The sequence below is a fragment of the Solea solea genome, chromosome 16 (genome assembly GCF_958295425.1).
Source record: "Solea solea chromosome 16, fSolSol10.1, whole genome shotgun sequence".
In the NCBI taxonomy this organism is placed as follows: domain Eukaryota; kingdom Metazoa; phylum Chordata; class Actinopteri; order Pleuronectiformes; family Soleidae; genus Solea; species Solea solea.
Window position 1 is genome coordinate 16,079,068 of NC_081149.1, and position 23,413 is coordinate 16,102,480.

The 23,413-nt window shown below is 43.1% G+C and overlaps 1 protein-coding gene across 5 annotated transcripts; it reads right to left on the bottom strand.

The window, feature by feature from the left end:
* Positions 1–4: 4 nt before the first annotated feature.
* Positions 5–23,317, bottom strand: grid2ipa (glutamate receptor, ionotropic, delta 2 (Grid2) interacting protein, a). Of its 5 annotated transcripts, none has more exons than XM_058653919.1 (23): positions 22,167–23,317; positions 19,555–19,808; positions 19,143–19,475; positions 18,896–19,050; positions 10,742–11,014; positions 9,812–9,897; positions 9,621–9,690; positions 8,967–9,263; positions 8,544–8,695; positions 8,156–8,317; positions 7,540–7,646; positions 7,293–7,440; positions 6,230–6,561; positions 3,335–5,845; positions 3,134–3,221; positions 2,795–2,884; positions 2,288–2,484; positions 1,714–1,869; positions 1,439–1,525; positions 1,198–1,327; positions 957–1,075; positions 274–438; positions 5–95 (listed from the first exon to the last, which is right to left on the bottom strand). In XM_058653919.1, the coding sequence occupies exons 1-23, from the start codon at positions 22,246–22,248 to the stop codon at positions 15–17; spliced, it is 6,075 nt and encodes a 2,024-aa protein (XP_058509902.1). In that variant the 5' UTR covers positions 22,249–23,317; the 3' UTR covers positions 5–14. The 5 variants fall into 5 exon arrangements, with proteins under 5 accessions (XP_058509902.1, XP_058509901.1, XP_058509903.1 ...); XM_058653918.1 differs by having other exon boundaries at positions 3,335–5,857; XM_058653920.1 differs by lacking the exons at positions 7,293–7,440; positions 7,540–7,646; positions 8,156–8,317 and having other exon boundaries at positions 3,335–5,857.
* Positions 23,318–23,413: the final 96 nt, after the last annotated feature.

Consider the following 23,413-nt stretch of genomic DNA (forward strand, 5'->3'; position numbering starts at 1 on the left):
TATGTTTGTGTGTGTTACCAGGCCAGCGGGGAGGCCACTCGTGGACTGTGGGGGCTCTTCAGGTTTTCTGCAGCCTGATGATCACTTAAAGCTCTCTGCGGGTTAAAACGACACAAACTGAACAATTACTATTAAATAAAAAGTAGTATAAGACACGTGTGCTCATATTAAGCTTCCAGATTTACACAGCACATACATGTATTATTTTGACTGCAGTAGAGAGGAGAATGAGAATTATCTGAATAAGTGGATGGCTGAATCTTCCGTCCTCACCTCAAACTTGTTCATGAACTCCGCAAATATACCGAAGAAGGCCTCAGTGTTGGTGGCTTTGCCGTCTTCTCCAAAGTAGGAGGCAGTTTTGTTGAATTCTTCCATTGCTCTCTGCTGCAGGGACTCCAGAGACTGCACTGCTGGGTGACTGTTTTCCAAAAAGTTCTACACACACACACACATCTGAGTCAAGGGGCACAAATGTTTAATGATCTCTTCTACTACATCGTTTTGTAAATTGGTGAATCAAAACTGTGGGTCCATTGGAGGCCCCCTAGCATTATTTTGCTATATTTAAAATAATAGATTGAGATAGGTCCAGGTAGGCCCTTGGCCCTATGTCAGCTGGAATTGGCACCAGCGCCCCCCATGACCCTCATGTGGAGGATAAATCAGAAGATGAATGATTGGGAATTGTTTTTCCATTCGTCTGTACCGGCTCTGCTTTATGATGGATGTTACAGAGTGAGTTTGTGAGTTGAATGAGTATATCAGCTGCTTGGATGGAAAAAAAATCACTTACACTTGTCTACCCTAACCCTCTCTGGCTCAAGCTGGAGTACAGTGGGGGTGCAAGTGTCTGTTTGAATATTCTGGTGCGTCACAGCCCAAAACATTTGGGAATAAATTGGTCTAAATAACTCATTGCTACTCAGTACTTTTGGCAGTTTGGTGAAGGATACGCTCATGACAACAGCAAAACGGTCCTCGGCAGATGCAGGCATCTTCTGACAGGCCGAGCGAATATCCTGGATCGTTGTATGGAGGTCACTGAAGTCTGACGTGATAGTCCTCTGGTTCACTATGGATGTGTGTATAAAATAGCACATTTGAAAAAAGAAAAAGGATGGTAGGTTTCAAATCAGTAACTAACATGATGCAGGAAATGGTTTTATGCAGTGGAGGAAAAATGCTGAGACTGACCTTTTGCTGCAAGAGGAACCATCGTGAGCTCTTTGGAAAAATCCAACACCTCAGGAAAGTGTTGACATAAAGACTTGACCAGAATATGCAGAAATGTTGACTTCCCGTCCACTGTTCTAGTGGTGCTCAACTGTAGATGACAACATGAATGTATCATATGATGGAGGGAAAGAAGAGCAGTAAACGGGCAATATCGTTATCGGAAACACTTCATTTAAATATCTATTGGTGTATGAGGCACCTCTGTGAGGAAGTTGATCTTAAAGCCTGTCGTCTTGTTGGTTTTAGGCTGCGCGTTATTCAGATAGTTTCCCATCGCCAGCACAAACTGTAAAAAGCCAGAACTGTGATGCTGCCAAACATGTAAGCAATAGAATTAAGAATGAGGTCATATCAAGTTCTAGTTCAAGGAAAGAAGGAAACGTGCTTATACTGTTTTGTTATATGTGATAACAAATACCACAAACAGAATGAGCTACTTTATATAACAAAGAGTATGTTTTTTTTATAAGTTACCTCCAGTATCTTAGCTAGCTTCTTGCTGGTTTTCAGCTCCATGGAGGCCTTGCAGATGCAGTCGAACGCTCCCCTCAGCTCTTCTGTCTTCTCCTGTAGAGAACACTTGAAGAGGAGGCTCTGCATGCGTGTCTTGTACTCTGGCACTGATAACATCTGATAGAGATCAAACACGCAAACACACACACGACCAGTAAATAAGCGACTGATGGCACATCATGGATAATGGCATAGGCCACACCCACACAATGTCTAATGTTCAAATTAGGGACGACTTGATACCACTAACAATATCACAACCTTGAGTATCCAGTGAAATCACTCTAATAAGCAGTTAACGACACATTTATCACCTAGTCATAACCAGCCATTTCAAAAACACAATGCCTCAAAGTCCTGCTCCCATAAAGGTGAAAAGTCCCCAAAACATGATTCCAATAAAAGCGACCAAACAAAAGTATACTCTGCTCTTGTTTTAGAGTCCTACGAGTCCACATAGCAGACAAGATTACTGCAGCGTGTGACACACATAAATCACATGAATCAACAGTAAAAACCCCTGTCAGCACTGTACCTGTAACACAAACTGGTCTGGTTCACTGAGCTTGCTTGGGTCCTGTCTGTACTCTTCGTACTTTTTGACTTCCTCTGCGTCGGGGGCGTACAGCAGCAGCTGCTTGATGTGGGCTGGCTCCAGCCGATCGGTGGCCATGTTCATCAGCACCCGGCGCAGCTCCCCAGGAGAAAGCTTCAGGTGGGCAATCAGGATGGCTAGAGGTATAAGAACAAACATATATAATATTATAATACATTATAATGTTTACGTCTCATTTTTAGCATGTTAACCATGCCATTGGTAATTATGACTGAACAATTCAGCTAATAGTCAGGAAGCATAGAAGGAACAGCTTTGCATTTGCTGCTATTTATTAATTTATAAAATCAAGTACTGGACAAGCAAAATCTTGACATTCTTATAGTGCAAGAGGAAACAAGATTGCAGATTTTAGAGTTTATCCTCTATATTAATAATTATACTTAGCATTTAATTTGTTGTACATCTATGTAATTATATACTTACAAGCATTGTAAGCCTTCTTATGGGACAGAATTTCTATCACGTCTTTCTTCTTGAAGGATTCTGTCAGCATGGACGGCTCTGGGGCAAGCACTAGTTGGTAAAAAAGCCTAACGTTACTGAGGTGCATATCAACTGCAATAAGTACTATAATTACATAACCATGTCATAAAGTACAGTATTACATTTTTTTAAAGAAATAAAACAGAAATTGTGATTGTTTTAGGATTCAGTTTGACATCCATTAGACAATGTGGTAAAAAATAATGATACATGTGTGTTTCTGTCAAATCAACTACTAATCAAAGCACTACACATGTGCAGGCTGTCACTTGGACTCACTGGTGTTCTTCTGTGTCCCAAAGTGCAGCTCCAGATCCAGATACTTCACCATGTCATGCAGTTTATCATAATCCGAATTTGCTCCCAACTACCAAAGATATACAAAAATAGACTATATATATAAAAAACAGACTTTTATAGTTAAGTGTGAGACATTTTTAGAAATGGTAGCTCTTTGTTTACAGTCACCACACAACTCACCTGTCCCCAAATAGTCCCCTCTGAATTCTCTACTTGCTCCCAGCGCAACCTCTTCACACTCATATGATTGGAGTCCATCCTGGACAGACTGGGCCTCGGCAGTGGCGGGGGAGAGCAAGGTGGGGGCAAGGGTGGTGGAGGAGGGGGCTCCAGGTGCTCTGCGGGATCGGACAGAGAGTGGGGGAGGGATGGGGGCTGACCATGGCCATGTGATTGCTTATGGTGGGACGACTGAGACTGTGGCAGGTTTGGGGACTGCAGCAGGTGATGTGAGGGCTGGGACTGTGGCCGGGTAGTTTGGGTGGTGGACTGGACGTGCTGCAAGTGGTGGTGTTGGGGAAGAGGCTGGAAAGTGGAGAGTGTGGGCTGATGTGGTTGCAGGGGCTGAAATGTAGAAAGGAGAGGCTGAGGCCTGTGGGGCTGCTGCGGAGGGTGGATGACTTGAATCTGGTGTTGGTAGTCCTGTGGAGGGGGCTGTGGGGTCATATGGTGGATGTGGTGGATCTGAGCTGTGGGGTGGTGGTGGGTCTGCTGGATAGAGTGGGGTCTCTGCGGAGAGGGTTTGGAGGGCTGGGGGTGATGAGTTTGGTGGCTCTGCTGTGGTGTCACTTGGGTTTCATGATGACCTTTAAGACTTTTACGGCTCTGGTGTGATTGGCTGTCCCGTTTGAGCTGAAGTGGAAGGGAGGCGGGCTCTTGCTGGGCTTGATGTAGCAGCTCTGTGGAGGAGTGATGGGGCGTGGGCTGGTGCATTTGATGAGCTTGATGGAGCAGCTCTGTGGAGGAGTGATGGGGCGTGGGTTGGTGCATTTGATGAGCTTGATGGAGCAGCTCTGTGGAGGAGTGGTGGGCCTGGGGCTTGTGCATTTGATGGAGCAGCTCAGTGGATGAATGGTGCGGTTGACCCCGATGCATCTGATGAGCTTGATGGAGAAGCTCTGTTGAGGAGTGGTGCGGCTGCATCTGCTGCATTTGGTGAGCTTGATGCAGAAGTTCTGCTGAAGAATGATGTGCCTTGGGTTTGTGTATTTGGTGGAGCATTTCTGACGAGGAGTAGTGGGCTTGCTGCATCTGCTGAAGAATCTCAGCAGATGAGTGGTGGGACAAGGACTGTTGCATCTGGTTGAGCATCTCTGTAGATGAGTGATGGGGTGGGGCTTGGTTCATCTGGTGGAGCATCTCTGCTGAAGAATGGAGCTGATGGGGTCTTAGGCCCTGACGACTTTGGTAGATGCCCTCAGCATATTTATCTTGTTGGCCAGAGTGGGACGTTGGTTGAGTTGAAGGCTGGTGAGGAGGAGGAGCTGAGCGAGACAGACGCCGGTGGTGATGACTTGGGTAGGCCTGCTGCTGCTGTGCTTGGCGCATCATATAGAGAGGATGGTTGGCATGGTGATGGGTGGAGTCTGGAGAGGGGAGTGGTGGTAAGGACTGATGAAGTTGTTGGAGAGGACGTGGTGAATTTGCTTTTTCCTGTGTTGGCTGGACAGGCATTGAGTGGTGACTCTGGTAGATCTGTTCCATCTGTTGTTTTTGATACGCTTGTTGCTCTTCATAAGCCTGGCGGTCTTCATAAGCTTTTTGCTCCTCATAAGCTTTACGATCTTCATAGGCTTTTAGTTCTTGGAAAGCTTGAAGCTCCTCCAATGCATTTTGTTCCTTATAGGCCTGACGCTGTTCATATGCTTTTTGTTCTTGGTAGGCTTGAAGCTTTTCCAACATTTTTTGCTCCTTGTAGGCCTGGCGCTGTGCATATGCTTGTCTTTCTTGGTCAACTTGTTGTTCTTTGTACATTTGCTGCTCTTCAAAAGCTTTTTGCTCCTCATATGCTTTCTGCTCTTCATAAGCTTGTCTCTCTTTTAAAACTTTCTCCTGAAAGGCCCGTTGTTCCTGGTAGGTCTGCTGCTCTTTAAAAAGTTGTTCTTCTTCATAGGCTTTCTGCTCTTCATATGCCTGCCTCTCCTTATACGCTTGTTGCTCCTCGTAGGTTTGTTTTTCCTGGTAGGCTTGTCGTTCTTGGTAGGCTTTTAGCTCTTGTATAGTAGCATGGACCTGTAAATCCTCTCTCGCAGGTAACACTTTATGAAGAGAAAGCCGCTTAGGTGGTGGATTACTACGGGGTGGAGGTGGTGGAGGTGGTCCAGATTTCCGGCGAATTGGCACATATGTTCTTGGGGAGTGTTCTGGGGAGTAGTCAAGCTGCTGTTGCTGCTGTTGCTGCTGCTGCTGCTGCTGCTGCTGCTGAGTCTGAGCTTGTGTAGGTGGTGGTGGAGGAGGAGGAGGCAGGTCATTGAACTGAACAGGCGGAGGTGGAGGAGGTGTCATGGGGGGAGGAGGAATGTGGTCTGAAGATGAGGAGTAGGTGAGAGAAGAGGCATTATCCTCTCCACTGCTGCTTTGAACATCACTTGGGCTGCTCAGCTCTGGAGCAACAAATCCTCCATTTTCCTCTTCTTCATCTACACCCAACTCCTCTTCAATATCCTCATCCTCCTCATCTGGGAAACTCATCTGCACAACATCCTGACATTAACACCAATCACACCTCATTAGCCCATTCATGTCAAAAGTGAACTTAAGAAAGAAACTTTTGCTACAGGAGTTTAACAAAAATAGGTTTTTGGTTTGATGGATCACAGTTGTATTTAGTAGTAAAAGCTGAAGCAATTGATAAAACCATTTACACACACTGTGCAAGAACAGTAGGAAGGAGGTGGCGATAGATGAGTGATCAGATCTCTGAAACAGTATTCTTCTGAAGAGACACTATGATGTAATGGGCATTTTTTTTACACAAAATAATTCAATTTGCACTGGCTTGTGACTAACACACTTGTTTATGTGTAAGTAAACAAGTGTGGTTAGGTAAGAAGTGCAGTGTTGATGTGACCCTACCTCCTCGTAGTCATTCTCAGGAGTCAGAAAGTCGTCAATGATGGCCACTCTCTGTCCCAGTTGCTCACTCAGTGCATCCAGGAAGCGATCTGTGTCATCTGAGCGGGGCGGTTTGGAGAAGGTGTAACGCCGTTTGCCGCTGCGATTGGGTGGTGGACTAGATGGGAAATCAGCAAGGTCCGGAGGTGAGGGTGGTGGACTGTCTAAGCTGATGTAGGGATTGGACTCCCCACTGGTCTGGCTTGGTAGCCCTGGTGGGTAGAACTGGGCTGGAGGGGGGCTGGGGGGAGTCTCCTGCCAGGCTTGAGTAGGTGATGGACCTTTACGGCTACCTGAGATAAGCAAGGGACAAATACAGGTATATGAATAAGAGACAAATGTTGGGAGCATCATGTCAGAGAAATCCACAGATGGAAATGTTTCCTTACAGACTTTTAAAGGTCAATGAATTAGAGCAATACGTGGATAAAAAAGCCATTTGGGCAGTTTGGCACAAAAGGCAACCAGAACTCCCTGAGGAACTTAATGCTCCAGAAAACACATTTCTAATTTAAGTGGTTCTTGTGTGTTTTCTAGTTCCACTTCCACCATCACCATATCCTCTTCACGAGAGTAAAAAACTCTTGGCCCAGCAATTAGGCATGCTGATTCTTATCCTCATGAGTGCATTCTACATCCCTGTCTTGGGGTGAGTGTCTGTCATGTATGAGGACAACTCATTTAAAGACCCCCCGCAAAACAAAAAATAAAAAATCCTTTCCCTGTCTGATGCCAGCTCTGATCCTCTACTCTTTTACTCCACACCATAACATCCAGATTGAACAAGACATTAAAAGCGGGTGCTTTCAAAACTCTGCAGTGCTCTATATTTAGTACAGCATGAATTTGCAAAAATGTCTGTCAACGTATATTTCAAGAATGTTCAGTTGAGACACAATTGGTTTGACTACCCTGAGTTTCATAATTCTTGCTCTGTCGCATTTTGTCTTAGACCATTCCACATAAACACACTCACTCATGTTTCCAATGTTTGAGATTCTCATGAACACATACTATTGACTACCTGTGTTAGCATGTATTGTAGGGGAGGCAGAGTGTGAAGGAGGTTCCAGATCCAGTAAACTCTCGGGGGCAGGAGGAGGGCGGCTCTTCATAGACTTGGACCTCTTGGTTGAATACATGTTCTCCAGTTCAGCATACACGGCTGACAGCTTGTATGGTGGAAATATCCAGAGAAACCAAAGTAAAACCTCTTGTTCTAATGATAACCAGGATATCTTAAATCACAGAGACGGCTGTTTGTTACATACATTGGTGAGATTGTTAGGAGTCTCTGGAAGGGAGGTACCATCTCCTGACTGTCTCTCCCCTGGAGCCAACCTCATCCCTGTCTCCAACACTGGCTCTGCATGCAGCCCTACATTAATACATGCATTAGAATGGTTTGTTTAGGTTTTTAATGGAAGCATCTACAGCAAACCTGGGATAAAAATCAGCTTTTACAAAATTTAATGCCGCAGTGCATATGTTATGGTGATTGTTACTGTTGTTAATGTTATGCTGCCTCTGTTTGATCCTCACTAACAGAAATGATGTAACATGTGTATGCTCAAACAGCTAGACAACCAGGTTTTCACTTCTGGGACATTTTGTGGGCACTTTTTTGTGTTTTCACTCATACGCCAACCTGTTTGCGGCTGTCTTGCCACACTAGTGCAATGTTACCTCCATTTATCTCAACTTAAAACAAACATCTTCCTCTGAAAATACAAGTTCTAAACATCGCTTTACTGAGGAAAAACAGAGAGAGCTGTGTGGAGCTAGTCTTTAAACTTTGTACAGTTTTTAGTTAGTAGTGGGCCAGTGAATACAGTGAGTATTAGTGCTGCTTCTGATCAAAACAAGGAAGACAATGAAGACCTGTACCCATGCCCAAGTGTGTGCCAATGACCAGGTCATCAGAACTACGTCCCCTCACACTGCTCCTGTACGTGGTCCCCATTACCCTCATGGAGCTGCTGCGGCGGTGAGGTTCAGGGGCAACCACTGTCTCTGGCGGAGGGGGAGGTGGTGGTGGTGGTGGTGGAACTGGAACACACACACACACACATACACCACAATAGCAGTACAGAGGAAGAGGTGTGTGAAGAGCTGCTACATCATCTACGTTTGTATATTTTAACATGTTTAATATTTCTGTAACCGTGACCATCTAATAAGCAAACTTCTGTTCATTCACACACGTCAGACAACATTAAATATAAAAATGTACAGCCACACAACCCAGAAATCTCAGGCAAATGTGTGCACACACCTGGGGCTTTGTATCCCAGAAAGCGTGAGATCTTATTCTGGCAGTGTTCCTGCTCCTCGTATGTCAGCAACTGGTAAATAAACTGCCAGATCACCTGTTTGGCTGGAGTATCCAGCACCGGGAACACATCCACGATCAGAGTGTCAACATTCCTGTTGCCATGGAAACACAGGCAAGGTGACATACAGTACATCACCTGGCAGTCCATGCACACACAATCCACTGATTTGACTAAATTTGGCCACAGAGAAAAGTATTTTATTCAAGTCTTTAGTGTTAAGTCTTTTTAGTGTCTCTTTTATGACAATTATAAAATATGGCACTTCAGTTTACACTGTAAAATGAAAACAAATTAGCTATTACCCTTGACAATTGTTGCCCACTCCTTCCTTCTACAAACTTTCATCATAACCCTTTGCTCACCTGTGCTGGAAGAAATTCTCCAAAGCCTTGCAGATGGTGTACCTCTCCTGGATGGTCAGCAGGTGCTCCAGCTGCTGTCCGAAGGTGCGGCCATGAACCCTGATACTGGGCGGCAGAATCTCGGCCACCCACTGCAGGGAGCTGAGCACTGGAGAGCGAGCACGTTCTGTGGGAACGCCGCCGCCCGCAAGGTCCTGCTCTGCCAGAGCGAAAGAAGGTGGACCGTCCTCCACCATCAATGTAGGCATGGCACCACTGCCCTGCAGCATGGACACCACCTTCTCATGGGAGGAGGTCCTGCAGGCAAATACATGGTATGTAATGCATGGACACATATGCAGATATTCAGTGGATGGTATGGCAATTCTTTTATTTTACTTGCTTGAAAATATTTCTGGATTCTGCAGAAAACACTGCAGTAAAAGCACATTTTTTTCCTTCTATGGTAATTTTTCAGGCATTTTAAATTAGATTTTTACTGCCCCCAAGTAATGTGTGTGTGTGTGTGTGTGTGTTACTACATTCAATATTACTGCTCATTCTAAATAATTTCCTAGTGAATTCGATTTTCTCTAGGAACTGTGTTGTATTAAACAAAGTATTTATGGTCACTTTTTTTGGCAAAAACAACTTAAAGCAGAGGGAAAGATCAACCTCATGTCGAGTCCGTTGAGAAAAAGGATGCGGTCTCCTGGTTTGAGACCTGCCTTGTCTGCTGGACTTCCTGCATTGCAGAAAATGAGTGAGATAAAGATTACTTTTCCTAACTCATGTAATTGCAACTAGCACAATAACATTTGCACAGACACAACTATACAGTAAGTCCACATACGTTTAAAACTTACCCGGGATGACAGAGTCAATCCACACTGGAGCATGACCTCGCAGGGTGAACCCAAAACTCATGTTGCCCTTGCAAACCCTCACTGTCCTGAAGAGACAAATGTGAGCAGATAATTCACTTTATTAGGTATACCTGTTCAACAGCCAATGCTGATCTACTGGGGTTTTTAAACACATCTACCTCCAGTATTGAAAATAAAAAAAAAACGACCATCTCTACAACACATTGAAGTGGATGCAGCAAAAGACAACATCCTTTATTTGGTGTCCTATGTATCTAATAAAGTGTCTGTATAATGTGAGCATATTGTTTCTTCTTCCAGTCCTGAATCCTGTGTGTACATACAGTCATTTTCAGCCGACTCCTTTAAATTCACATCCTGCACAAACAGCTTTGCTTAAACATCGACAAATACTTCCCCAAGGAGCTGTATAATATCTTCAAAGTGCTGCAGTTACTGCATTATGAGCAGATTCTTGGGCAAGTTATGTCCCACAATTTAAAAGGGATGGCTATGGGATGCTTCCAATCACGTATTTTTATTAAATATTTTAAAGTCTGGATGAAGGTGAGCAGGATCTAAGCAGAGTAGAAACTCACATCCATTCATAAAAAACACACCAGCATACAGTATAACAGATAAAGACTGTGGGAGGTCCGACATGACTTGTCCAAATAAGTTTATACTTGATAAAGGTTTAGGCTTTAGCGCATTGAGTTTATTTTTAACTTTACTCCTACACATTTAACTCCCTGACATCTTCCCTAACCCTTCTGCCAGCATGTCTTGTGTGCAGTGCCTATAAATTTCATGACTGGTGAGAAAAATAGAAAAACATATTTCAGGAAAAGAAAAGCTGTGACTCATACTGATGGAAAAACACACTGGTTGGATGAGCAGAGATAATACTGTAAAATACATATCAGTGACCTGCAGTTGGTGGTGCCACTGGAGTGGCCGGCTATGAGGGAGGTAGTCTTTCGCATGCCTCGGGTGGGTGGAACCACGCCCTCCTCTGCGTGGGTGCGTGGCACTGAGCTGGCACGTGTGGAAACCAGGAGGCGCTCTGGGTGATCCTCACTCCGGCTGCGGCGCAGGTGGCTACGGCTAGGGTCACTGAAGCTCCGGCCCTTGAGGCGGCTCAACAGGCTCTGGGAGACCACCTCATCAAAACGCTCCCGATGTTTCTTGGGAATGAAGATCCTGACAAACATGGTGGGAGTCAAGAGTCAATTATCAGACCGACTAAAAAAAAAAGTGGTCCAGCAGAGCAGATGTGGAGCAGCTTCCAGATCAACTCCTCTGGTGTGCTGCCAGGGAAAACACCATGTACAGTTTTCTGCACAAGAGCACAGCAACAAATCAGAGCAGCATCTCAGCCACACAGTCCAACACTCCTTTTTCTGGTTGTCTAAAGAACAAACAAAGAAAAATCACACAGATGCTCTGAAAACGAATAGTTCCAGTTGCAGGATCCACTTAATTGGTTTAAAAATAGTTCAGCCCATGTCGTCTCATGGGAGGGCTGAAGAAAAGAGGCTGGGAGAAAAGACTGGTCCGTCCTTCGATGTTGTGTGTGTGTGTGTGTGTGTGTGTGTGTCTGTCGGAGTGAATTATGTGTGTGATCAAGAATAAAAGAGATTAGGAATGAGCTTTGTTGTGCAGTCCTGTCACTTTTGCAGCTGCAGGTAAGCACATTCAGTATCAGTGATGGTCTACATCTAATGTGCGAAAAGGAGGAGGCACAATACCAGAGCCAATTTGGGGAGAAAGCACTCCACTCCCTCTACAGCATTATATTTTTGTCCCATCATCCAAATGTATTTTACTTTCTTAAAGGAAGACGCATCTGATACACATGAGTTTTATATGGTCTGTGTGTCCAATCTGTTGTATGTGCTACTTACAAGACAGGGTCCAGTCAAGACAATGAATGACTGGTGAGAGAACATGCAGTGGTGACAAGAACTGATTCTTCAAATATCTGCATCAGACGTATGAAACTAGGCTTGTGCTTTAGCTGCAGAAGTTGTCTGAGGCTTGGTGGCAAAATTGTTTTTCCTTCCTCTTCTATGACAGGGTTTTGTTGTGTGGTTTTTAAGAATCAGCACCAACAACAACAAAGCTCTTTGGTCTTTTTCAAGACCTAAGACTGAAACCTGTCATCTATCACTGATGATTCAGGCTGCTTAAAATGTCTGCGCCCATTGAACTCCCTCCCTTGTAGTTGTGCTACATGAAGTACAAGAAAAACAAAATAAAGCAAATCAACAGAAACGACCCAGAAAAAAAAGAAGAAGAAATATTTCCAATAACTGTGTCCTAGAAGGGTTTTTATTATGTTTTCCCTTTAATCAAAGGACACATTCTCTCTGTTTCTTCAGTGCTACACACACATTACTGAGCAAAATACCTCACACACATAAACATGCTTTTTGTCCTTTGCATATCTGCCTTCCCATCTCTTCCCCACAAAATGGTGCTGCTTCCATCCTCAAAGTAAAATCTCCTGGGTACATCCACCAGGCAAACACCACTGTTGAGAATAAGATTTGCTGGTACAGGATGGGTTTTCAAAGCTGTCACAGTCCTTTAACAGATAGCTTTGGGAACATTTTTTCAGAGGAAAGGAAAAGCTGGTTTGGTTTTAAATTTTAATAAGAAGGATGCTAAAGCTGAGCTGCCTCCGTGTCAAAATCTTACAGAAGAACCCAGAAGTGAGGCAAGCTAACAGATATTTGCCCTCTGGGGCTTTCTTCCTAAGAAACTGTTTTACTCACTGAATTTAATAGGCGTATGTAACCAAAAACATTATTACAGCTAAACTAAAAAAAAAAACGAAGATTGTCCCAGACAACTCTAAAGGGTTTGCCATTCACATGTGATGAATGCAGTGGGGCGCTGTCTTTGGAGAATCTCCAGAGTTCAGTGTAAGCCTGAACACAGGTTGAGGTTATAAATCCAAGTTGAACTGCTCATCACTAACATTCTGTGTATATAATGCATTAAGATAATGAGTTAAATTTCTAGTCAGTAACTGTATTTATGTAAGATAAGTCTGATGAGTTAGACTCAACGTGTGTCAGGTGTTGTTTAAAAATAACACCTGACACACTTTCATGTTTTTTTGTGACAGTGTGGCTGTGCCAAACAGCATAAGTAAATAGCAGTGCAGCACGTTTGTCCCTCCCACAGTCTCTCCTGGTTCATCGCCCCATCACAGGTTGTCAGATGGTTGGAAAGCTTCAAAAGCCTCGTCCTCCCACTGCTTTCGAACATCGGATTACATGAGTCAGTAAACAAACCTCCCAAGGGACGGGAATCATAAGCTAACAGCCAGTTCACCGGTCGTGGGTGCTAAATGATTCACATGGTTTTTGTTGTCAGTTAACGGTGGAGACACCGTTCGTATACATCAATATTTGAATCTTCCAAAAACACTACACAAAAAACGTATAATGCAAATGTATCTTAAAGCAAGCACAGGCAAACTGCCTTTGGTGTCACTGAGCACTAATTAAAAAAAAAAACCTTCATCATAACAAAACAAGACTTTAACACCACCACTGAGCTGACAAAGCAATCACGGGGCAGTTCAGAGAGTGCGCCTCCTATTAGCTGCATAATGAAAAGGTTACCATTTCAGCAATGGCAACATCTACTTTTGCTGCAAAATGACCTAAAAAAATCAAAACAAAACAAAAAATTAATTACTCAGAAAAAAAAAAAAAATTTTTTAAATGAATGCAATGTGCTTCCATATATCAGCACACAGAGCCTCAACTATTTAACAGCCTACATGACATTAATCTATTTATCTAGTGATCCTGCCTATTAGAGCTTCATGGAATCAGCTATTGTATTAAATGTGTAATGAAGCATATTTTAAGCCTTTTACTTGGAACACATACTGGACTCTAGTGATGTGGTCATTCTATTTTTTCAGTCACACTGAAAATGTATTTATCACTGTTCAAAAGACCCAATACCATGGTAAATGATCATATATCCCAGTACACTGAGGTATATCATAGAAATATAATCTATACCATCCCTATCATTAAATGTGTAATGCTTAATATACAGGGAGGCACATATAAAAATAAAAGCAGAGCAAAGACGAGTATGTAGGTGACAGTGACAGAGTGCACACTGTGCTCATTTAGTGAAAAGTTAACACTTTACCCAGGGGCTGCAATGCGCTCATCTGTGACAACAGGATGCTCTGTGGTGTTACTTCAAGCGTCAAGTTTATAATAGCAAGCAGAGAAGTAGGGTGATTCTAGACACTCACCAGGACTAAATAAAGTAGCAGAAAAAAAGGCAGAGAGAGAAGAGAGACAAAAGACTCAATGAAAGCATATGAAGAATGGCACGAAAAGCCAATCTGAGGATAAAATAGACAGAGCCAGGGAGAGAAAAGTGGAGAACTAGAACTCTTTCTAGGCCAGGGTCATGGAACTATTGGGAATAAAGCCGGATAGTCTGCTCTATGTACTCTATGTAGGCCACTGAACTTTCCCAAACAACGTTCATATATCACCACGGTTGTTCGGACAAAAAGTGGACAAGGAAAACTTAACTGAATGGGGATGTTTCATTGTTCATCTCATTTGATCAACTATTGACTCCTGTTCCCTTCAACAAAAAGTTGATTTTTAGTTTGGTTTCACTGCGTTCACATGTTACAATGTAAGATAAAAAATATTTGTCAAATCTTTGTAAACCAACCAAAACAAGAAACTTCAAAGTTGCCTCCATTGAAGTTGGATGTAGGCCTTGGGATGCCCTCAATTATAAGGAGGACAAGAAGAGTCTGTAATTAGGTCAGAAGGAGGGGTGGATCAAGGACACAGCACACAGGCAGATGAATGACAAAAGCGATCAGCTAGGGAAAGTCACTGCGAGAACATTATCATGACGAACTTCTGATCAGCGAATTTGACAGCGGGCCAAGTTTGCAGCATAGCTGGAGACACCGTGGAGCTTAGACGCTAAGTGGAATTAAAAGCCTCCAACACTTAAGAGACAGCACTGGTTTTCAAATGTGTGCATGTGGGCAAAAATCATGAAATATAATCATCAATACAAATACAGAAAACCGCTGTGCAACAATACTTAAACAACTTACAAGTCAGCACAGACACAAAGCATAGTGAACCCTGCTGCTGAGATCGAAGGGAAAGTGCCATACCGAAAGTGTCTGGAAAGGTTCCTGTCCCTTTCCATGGTTCTTCAAGGCTTTGAGGAAGTGCCTGCGCTCAGCCAAGCAGTGCAAACGCCTCCGCTCTATCTCGGCGAGTCCCCATTTAGTTTGAACAAACAGCTCTCAAAAGGGAAATAGGAGAGAGATGTAAAAGTAAGGTGTCCACGATCTCAAACGCGCTTGCTGCAGTCTCAGAAAGTAGCCAGATGAAGAAAGAGAGAGAATGTGAGAAAGAGAGGAAGCAAAGTGTAAAAATGCCTGTGTTGCACATCCCTCCACTCCTCCAAAACATCCTCGGGTAGCAACAGCAGCTGTTCTCCAACTTCATGTGTGGGGCAGCACTCGTCCCTTTTTCCCATGGTGTAGCAACTTCTTCAGGTGCATAAAAGAAAGCTTGATAAAAGGTCACCACAGTGTGGTCTTGTCCGGCACCAGCTACAGGATAATCCTTGTCACTGAGTCATCCATCATTTGGCAGTGAGAGGTAGTGAGTGACAAATCATCTCTTCCCTCAGAGGAGGAAGGAGGAAAGAATGAGACGAACAGAGGAGCATGAGAGGAGGGAGAGGAGAGCCTCGGTGGAATTTCATAGGCAGGTCAGCACAATGTGAGAGTGTGTACGCGTGTGCAAGTGCGAGAACCACCGATGTGAATAAGTGATGGTACAGAAGTTTGCCGTGATGCGATTTGCTCACACTTATTTCTGCATGTACGAGGGCAGCCATCCAAATCTCTGTAAATAATTCCGGCCCAAAAACATCCTCAGTGTAACTCATTAAATAAACACACTGGAGCTAAAAGCCTGGGTTGAGAGTGAATGGGTCTCATTAATTCGCCGTTCTGAAGTCTACGTACAGACACGGTGTCAGACAAAGGCCTGCAGTCCGCTGTAATTACTTTCAATTACCGCAGTACAACAGAATCCCAAGAACTAAAGAGTCTCTAATGACACCACAGACACACAATCTTTTGCCTAACTTCCAAGTGCTGAAGCACTTGTCAACCCCTGGGTTTTGGAGCCATTTAAAGAATTGACAATTCAGAGTGCGTTAGAAACCTAAAAGAGAATTTAACAGAAATAGGCTGCTTAAAAATAGAACACATCCTGTGGGAGGGCTAGGCAAATCGGCAAGGGCATAGAGGCAGACTTGGTGGAATGTGGCCCAGCTGGTCAATTTTTAAGACGTTATACGGAAGAAGAAATTACTTTTAGCAGGAACACCTCGCATCCTTTAACACAACCATTAATTACTTGATGTGTGTGTATGTGTGTGTGTGTGTGTGTCTGAGAAGGAGCAAGAGAGACTGACAGATTGGGGGGAATCCACCTCCAGTGACAGACACGTTGATTATTCACGCATCAAATGACAACACTGGCACCTGTCACAAGATATACCACGCCAACAATCTCTCCTCAGATACGTTCATATTTAACCGGCTAAATGTGCACCTAGCATTATAATTCATGACAACCGTTGAACTGGAATAGAGAGAATATAGAAAATAAAATCCCACATGGCCACTTTGTCAGTAGTGCCAGAGAAAAATGAAATCTCATGGGAATGTTTATGGTTCTGTGGTTATTTATAGTAATACATCTAATTAAAGTGTGATACAATGATGGAATAAGAAGGAATAATGAAGCGTTACTGCAGTGGTGTGATACATTTGACAGAAACCCTTTCAAATTAAGGTCCAGTGTGTAAGAATCAATGCCATCTAATGGTGAGACTCCATATTGCACCAAACAGAGGAGCTCATCCAGCAGGGAACTACAATGGCCTTGAACTCCAAAAAGGAAGTCATTCTTCTTCATTTGCATAAGTAGGCTTCCAATTCAAAATACAATCTCATTGACTGGCTTGTCCAGTGCGACTGTTGTATAACCATGGCTCACCTGAAGTACATATGAAAGGCTTATTCTAGGGTTACAAACCAAACAATTTTTATTTTTATTTTTAAAGCAATTATACACAACACAAACATAATTTTAGGTAGTGTATTCAATTTCTACCCCATATACCATTCTAAATGTTCAATACTGGACCTTTAGTGTGCTGAAGTGTAAGGGAAACACCTCAGTGGGTGTGTCTCATCCTCTGGGGACTGTGAACATCTGTGCTAAACCAAATAGCAACCCATAGTTTAGATATTTACGCCTCGACTACAGTGATGGACTGACCATCAAACGTACATTGCCAGCCCTGAAGCACAACTAAAGACCGAACCGTTTGGCTTTGAAACATATTATTCTATTGCAAATGTAAATCAGCAAAACATTTTCCTAAGAACACAGCAAGTCCACATTACATTATTTCGGCAGGCATCACACTGTCAGCAGCAGCACCAGAACCTCCTATAGCTCATAGGCAGCCTGGAGGAAAAACTCCCTAAGGCTGCTAGCACTGGAATATGATTGTCAGATTCTCCTGAGGTGATTATGAGCTATTCAAAACATGGAATCGGAATAACACTTGGCCCTTTTTCGAACCCAATTAGGCTCGGGAAAGTTTTTCTCACAAAAGGAAGACAAAGATTGTGGGCAGAGACATAAACAAAATCCTACAGAAATAAAATACATTGCTTGAATACATTGCATATTAAAGCCTTGCAAGGTTACAGCACAGACTATACATCCCAGTTTTGAAATGAAGGTAACTCCTATTGGGAGTGCCTGTGCTTAGTCACTGCCTAAATGAGAGGAAAACAACTAAAACAATGCTAATGCATAATTAATGCAACGGCTGTGCAAGACAAACATTGCAAAGCACTTTCAGAGGCAGCTTTCCCGAAGAGGGAAATGTGCTATCATGAGATATGAGACAGACAGTGGCGTCAGAGTAAAATGACTGGCAGTAATGGATTAGTCACAAAAACATAAGGCACTGGGAAATCTAATTAATTGCTTAAAAGAAAAAGTAGTACTAGTACAGAAGTCTTAAACTGTTACGTAAGGTGCTTTAAACGGCCGATTCTATCACCAAGTCACTACTCCAATTGTCCTGTAAATGCACAATATCAAATAGATTTTCAGCACTCACCTGAGGCAGCAGTTCATATTTCTTCCAGCCTAAAAGTTCAAAGCAGGGACCGTGTGCATGTGTGTGAGAGACAGTGCCGCGTGTGCGTGCAGAACCCGCACATTTTTCTGTTTTCACTTGTGTGCATATCTACACCAGCAGCAGCAGCAGCAAACTGGCTCTGTGCAGAGGAGGGAATCAAGACCGAGCAGTGATGTGATGCACAAAAAAATGGTGCACGTATCAAAGAGTGCATCACAGCTGACAGGGAGGATTGGAAAAGGACAGGACCAAGAGAGAGAATGTCAAAGTGAGAGTAAACGAGAGGAATTATAAAATATAAAAGGAGGAGAGTGGGCTGACAACATTTGTGGATGTGTGCAGGTGTTCAGGTTTTGATGTCCTGATTAATGCTGAGTGGGGAGAAATGCAATATTGAGTTGTCCATTTTCGAAAACATACCCTTGTGTACTGTACTGTACTGAAGACAGGAGAAAGAGAACAATGTGACATTCAAGCACTTAAGGCTTCAGTGGCTCAGTGCTTGACATCAGATCACAGTTATTCACATTTGCGCTTGATTTACACTGTTCCCACTTTTAACAATTAAATGCTGAGGGGGGTGTTGCTAAAATATTAATTTCATGGAACTATTAGGGGTTTTATTCTCTTCTCCGACTTACTTGGCGTCAGTTTTCAAACAAGAAGGCTACGTCCACATCTTACATACAGTCTATGGAAACTTTAATCAGCACTGGTTGTGCACAGAGACTGAATAGTCATCAAAGCTGTATACTCTTAACATGAAATATACAACATACAAAGTCTGTGTCTGAGTGTGCGTGTGTAGCTGAATACCTGACACTGTCAATCAGCTGTTGATGCTCCTCTGTGATTAGGATGTCAGGCAAGGCCTCGGCAAGACTTTCCACATCCCTCTCAGCAGCGTACTGTTTTAACACCTCAAACAGGTGCTCCTTCACATCTGGGTCCTCTCCAAGCACTTCCTCCACCTGAGAGATACATATATCAATGCAAAGATGTTAAATATTACCTCACAATTAAAAAAAAAAAATTGTGAGTGGATAAATGCTTTTCCACTCGCCTTCTTATTGAACTCCATGGCCTTGTGGGCACGACTCTCCCTGACACTGTCTCCGCTCTGTGACAACACCCTCATGCTGCTGCTCAGCCTCTTGGGTCGTCGGGCCATGCTGAGCACGCCCAGGCGCAGAGGTCGCCCCTGCGCTGCTTTGATCATGGCAGCAGCGGTTTCATGATGCTTCACTGGGATGCCGTTGACCTCCATGACGTAGTCCCTGGCCTTCAGGCCACTGCGCCCAGCCGGACCGTTGGGCATGCACTCCTCCACCATCAGAGGGCTGTCGCCAACAATGGTGAATCCAAAACGGCCATCGGGTCCAGGAGTGATGTCAATCTAAATTAAAACCATAATCAGAGCATTTTTTTCCAACAATTAATAACACACACAAAAAAAACGTTTTGTGTTAACTGACCTGTTCAATCCGTGACACCACCCCGATGCTGGGTGGGACAGTCTTGAGGGTCTGAGCCAGGGCGATTAGTGCTGGTGTGCTGAGGTTGGTCACATCCTGGCCCTCAATGTCCACCACCTGGTCCCCAGGCTGCAGGCCAGCCAGGTAAGCACTACTGCCCTCCACCACCGACAGGATGTAGCTGGGCCCCGTGCCACCCAGCCGGAAACCAAATGCCTCTGGCCAGTTCTGATTGGTGGCTGGAAGACCGAGGTCTGTTGGATGTATGGAAAGACAACACATAAAGTGGGCCAAATGAACAGATACTGTAGAGAGTATTTTGTTTTCAAGCTTTTAAAAAATATTAGTACATTAATAAGTATACAGGGAGTAGTATTCTCTTATGAGAATGTGAAATCAGTATAGTGCAGCGGTGCCCAAACTTTTTTTCACAAGGACAATATTTGATAATGTGAAGATTTCCAGGGCCAATGGTCCTTTTTTTTCACTTTTTTTTTCAACAGTAACATTTACATACAAATGCACTGTTTTATTATAATGTAATTTTCATTGTCACAATTATCATTTTAAATGGAAATGTAACCAAATCTAAGCCGTGCATGAGTGAAAAATGTTAAAGGAAAATTGCCTTTCTTTCCACATCTGGAGTCAAATAACATAATATGAGAGGAGATGCATATAACTGTATGTCACAGGTTGATTTTGAACCCAGGACTCTGGTTTCAAAGCACAACTCCTTACCAGCTGAGCTAATGGGGGCCACACGACAAGTCACGAGGGCTCTGAATGGCCCGCGGGCCATAGTTTGGACACTCCTGGTGTAGTGGCAAATCAAAGTCAAACTGAAGCAAAAGACAACTATTGCTCCATTAGTATGTATTTTAACACAGTGGATCAAAAATGTGTGTCCAGTCCAGGCTATTCCTGTTTAGTTTGGTAATATTGTCTAAAAAGCAAGTTAACACACAAATGAACAAAGGCATGCATTTCTGCCAGGCTCACCCAGGCACATTCTGGTCCATTACCAGTCATCCTACCTACGTAACTTATGTGATGACCATACTGTGCCCAAAACAAAACATAACACAAAACATAAAGAACTAAAATATTTAAATGCTCTAAACAAAACGAGCAACTAAATTTAACAAAATGATGGCTTTAAAAAAATACTAATAAGTAAAAATGTGATTGTAATGAAAACTAAATAATCAAACCATGTCAATTACTAATAAACCAACAACTACATACCTATGTGAATCATATCAGGATTTATTTAAAAAAAGAAAAAAAAAAAAAGTTAGAACAAATTTGGAACAAGCTGCTCCTACAGACGAGTAGGTTGTCACTGTAAAATAGAGGTCAGATGGTCCGTCAGCTTAAATAGGGCATCTCGGTGATGGAGTTGTCACTGCAGGTACACGGGTCTATCTAATGAGGCCATAAATACAAAGACACACAAGTAAGATAATGATTTTCATGTAAGATGTATGACAGTAAATTAGAAATGACTACATTAAAAAAAAAACTGAGTGTTATTTTTGACTCGTGCTTTTGAATTGCTGCCCTTCCCCTGATCACTGACCTCATTCTTCTGCCGTCCCAACAGGCTCATTTCACTTTTTTTCCCATCTTAAATGTATGTAATGTAAGACATTATGGTTATGAGTCTGTCCACTTCATATTGTTTTAACTCTTTCACCAATAACGCAAACCTAACATGTAATGAACTGATTAATCAAATCTTAAACTCTGAAATTAATCTTATTTTAAAAAAATAAAATTAAAAAATTTCTCATGCTGTGTTTGTAAGCTTCACACCTTGCATTTATATCTATGTCTGTTTGTATGTATTACATAACTGTTGCTTTGGTGTGTGTGTGTGTTATGGTATAAAGACTTAATAAAGCATGTTGAGGCGGCACTACCACTCCCATGAACAATTATCTTAATCACTTATCATGATGATAAAACAATGTGAAAATGTAGGAGGGCATGCTTTATGTAAGAAACTAAAATTAAAGATACCCAGTCATTCATCAAACAGCCAGCAATAAACAGTAGTTTCTTTTTGTACTAGATCATAATTAGGGGAAAGTGGAGACAGGACAGGCAAGACAAAGGCAGAAAGTTAAATACAGAAACTAAAGAAATGAACAAAAATTGCATGAGCGAGAAAAGTAAAGTCTGCACAAGACTTTGCCAAGAAATGTAGAAATCGGTATCAATGCAGAAAAAGATCTTAGAGGACCACAGGGCTAAATATTCAGAGAGAGATGTGGCTGAGAGAATGAATCATATTAAATCCAGGAGACGAAACAAGCCACAGGACTTGGTTCAGTGAATGAAAGGAAGCATCAAACTGTCACCGATTATTGACCTAAAACAGACTGGGAAATCACTCTCTAGGTGCTGTGGATCATTATCTTTCCACCCCACAAGAACACATGAGCAAAGATTGTCAAGACTTCTTTTTGTCCCATTCTCTACAGCCTGTGACCTACATACACAATCTCAGGCTCGGCTCCTCCTCGCTTCCTGTGCTTTTTCCCCTTACAGAAGCAGCTTAGTTTATACATGATGTACAAGTTAAAATCCAGAGAAATAAGACTTACAGAAATCTTTGGAGGCACTCCGGGTCCCAGACTTGCTCTGGCGCAGGGAGAAGCGGCCTTTTCTGCTCAGAAAACGCCTCATCCTTGCCCGGCTTGCGGCAGGGCACGTTCCAGCCAGCCTCCCTCCACCCCCGTGTAGGGGGTCGATGCAGCTTAAGAGTGCCCTTGGACACCCTCGTGCTGCTCCTCACCTGAGCTCACTCCCACCAAAAGCCTCGACCCAGCTAGGTAAATCAAATGTGCCTTAAAGGTCACATGTGTAAGATATGTAGGCCATTGCTTCCTTGGTCTCTAGTTGAGGATAGAGAGGCTAGAGAAGGGAGAGCATCTGAAAATCTCCATCCTGGATGAGGTGGTCCAACCTCAGCCTCAGCCCAAACCCTTTGGCTGAGCGGTGATCAGAAAACTGGGACACACTCACTTGGTCTTGAAATGGTTCTTAGCAAGAAAAGGTACTGCAAAGCCCCATTTTTCTATAAATACATTTCCCTTTCTCTCTCTCTCTCCTACCCGCTCTCTCCGTCTCCCTCTGTTGCCAATGTGGATGGGGCCCTCTCAGAGGGCTGAGGAGTGACCCAGAAACTGTGTGTTGTACCAGCAAGGGACACTGCTCTGATTTTAGTGTCTGTACAGTATTAACCTCAGCGGTGGAGCACCAGTTGAGATGTAACCTGCAGATATGCTCAAGGTTACACGCACCAAGTACAGCAGGGGGTGTTTCAGCCGACCCGCTCAGCTGTGATATATTGTGCACTGGAAATGCAAACAAAAGCGCAAGATTATTAGCATGATTTAGATACTGGTCTCTCTATGTGTCAGTTAATACAAGCCTGCCAATGAGTGTTCTGATCATTAGGATTTACTTGTCAGGTGAGTGCTTTCAAATGTTGGTATTCTCATGATGGCCTAGTAGATGACATTCTTTTTGCAGCCACACTCTCCTATAAACAAATGACAGCAACATGACATAAATCCCTAAAACAGTACATAACTGTCGCACAGTGACACAATGTCTTCAAGCTTTAAGAAAAACAGTTATTAATAAAAAAGGAGAAAACCTAATATCAACATGTCACAAAGCACATTTGTGTGTAAAAGGGAAGATATTACAGCACAGTAGATCATTACTATTGAACTTGATCATGAGCATTTTTCAAAGGGGTTAAAAATCAGTCAACATGACCCAACATGGATGGAGGGAGCACGGATCCAATTACTGCATTAAGTAACATATTGAAAGGTCAGTT

Bases quoted from the DNA above. Each gene is read 5' to 3' on its own strand.
- grid2ipa (XM_058653918.1), bottom strand. From the start codon at position 22,248: ATGAGGCGTTTTCTGAGCAGAAAAGGCCGCTTCTCCCTGCGCCAGAGC. The intron at 19,051-19,142 runs GCGAGTGGAAAA...TGTATCTCTCAG, and splicing joins CCATGGAGTTCAATAAGAAG to GTGGAGGAAGTGCTTGGAGA. The intron at 2,485-2,794 runs GTAAGTATATAA...TTATACCTCTAG, and splicing joins TAAGAAGGCTTACAATGCTT to CCATCCTGATTGCCCACCTG.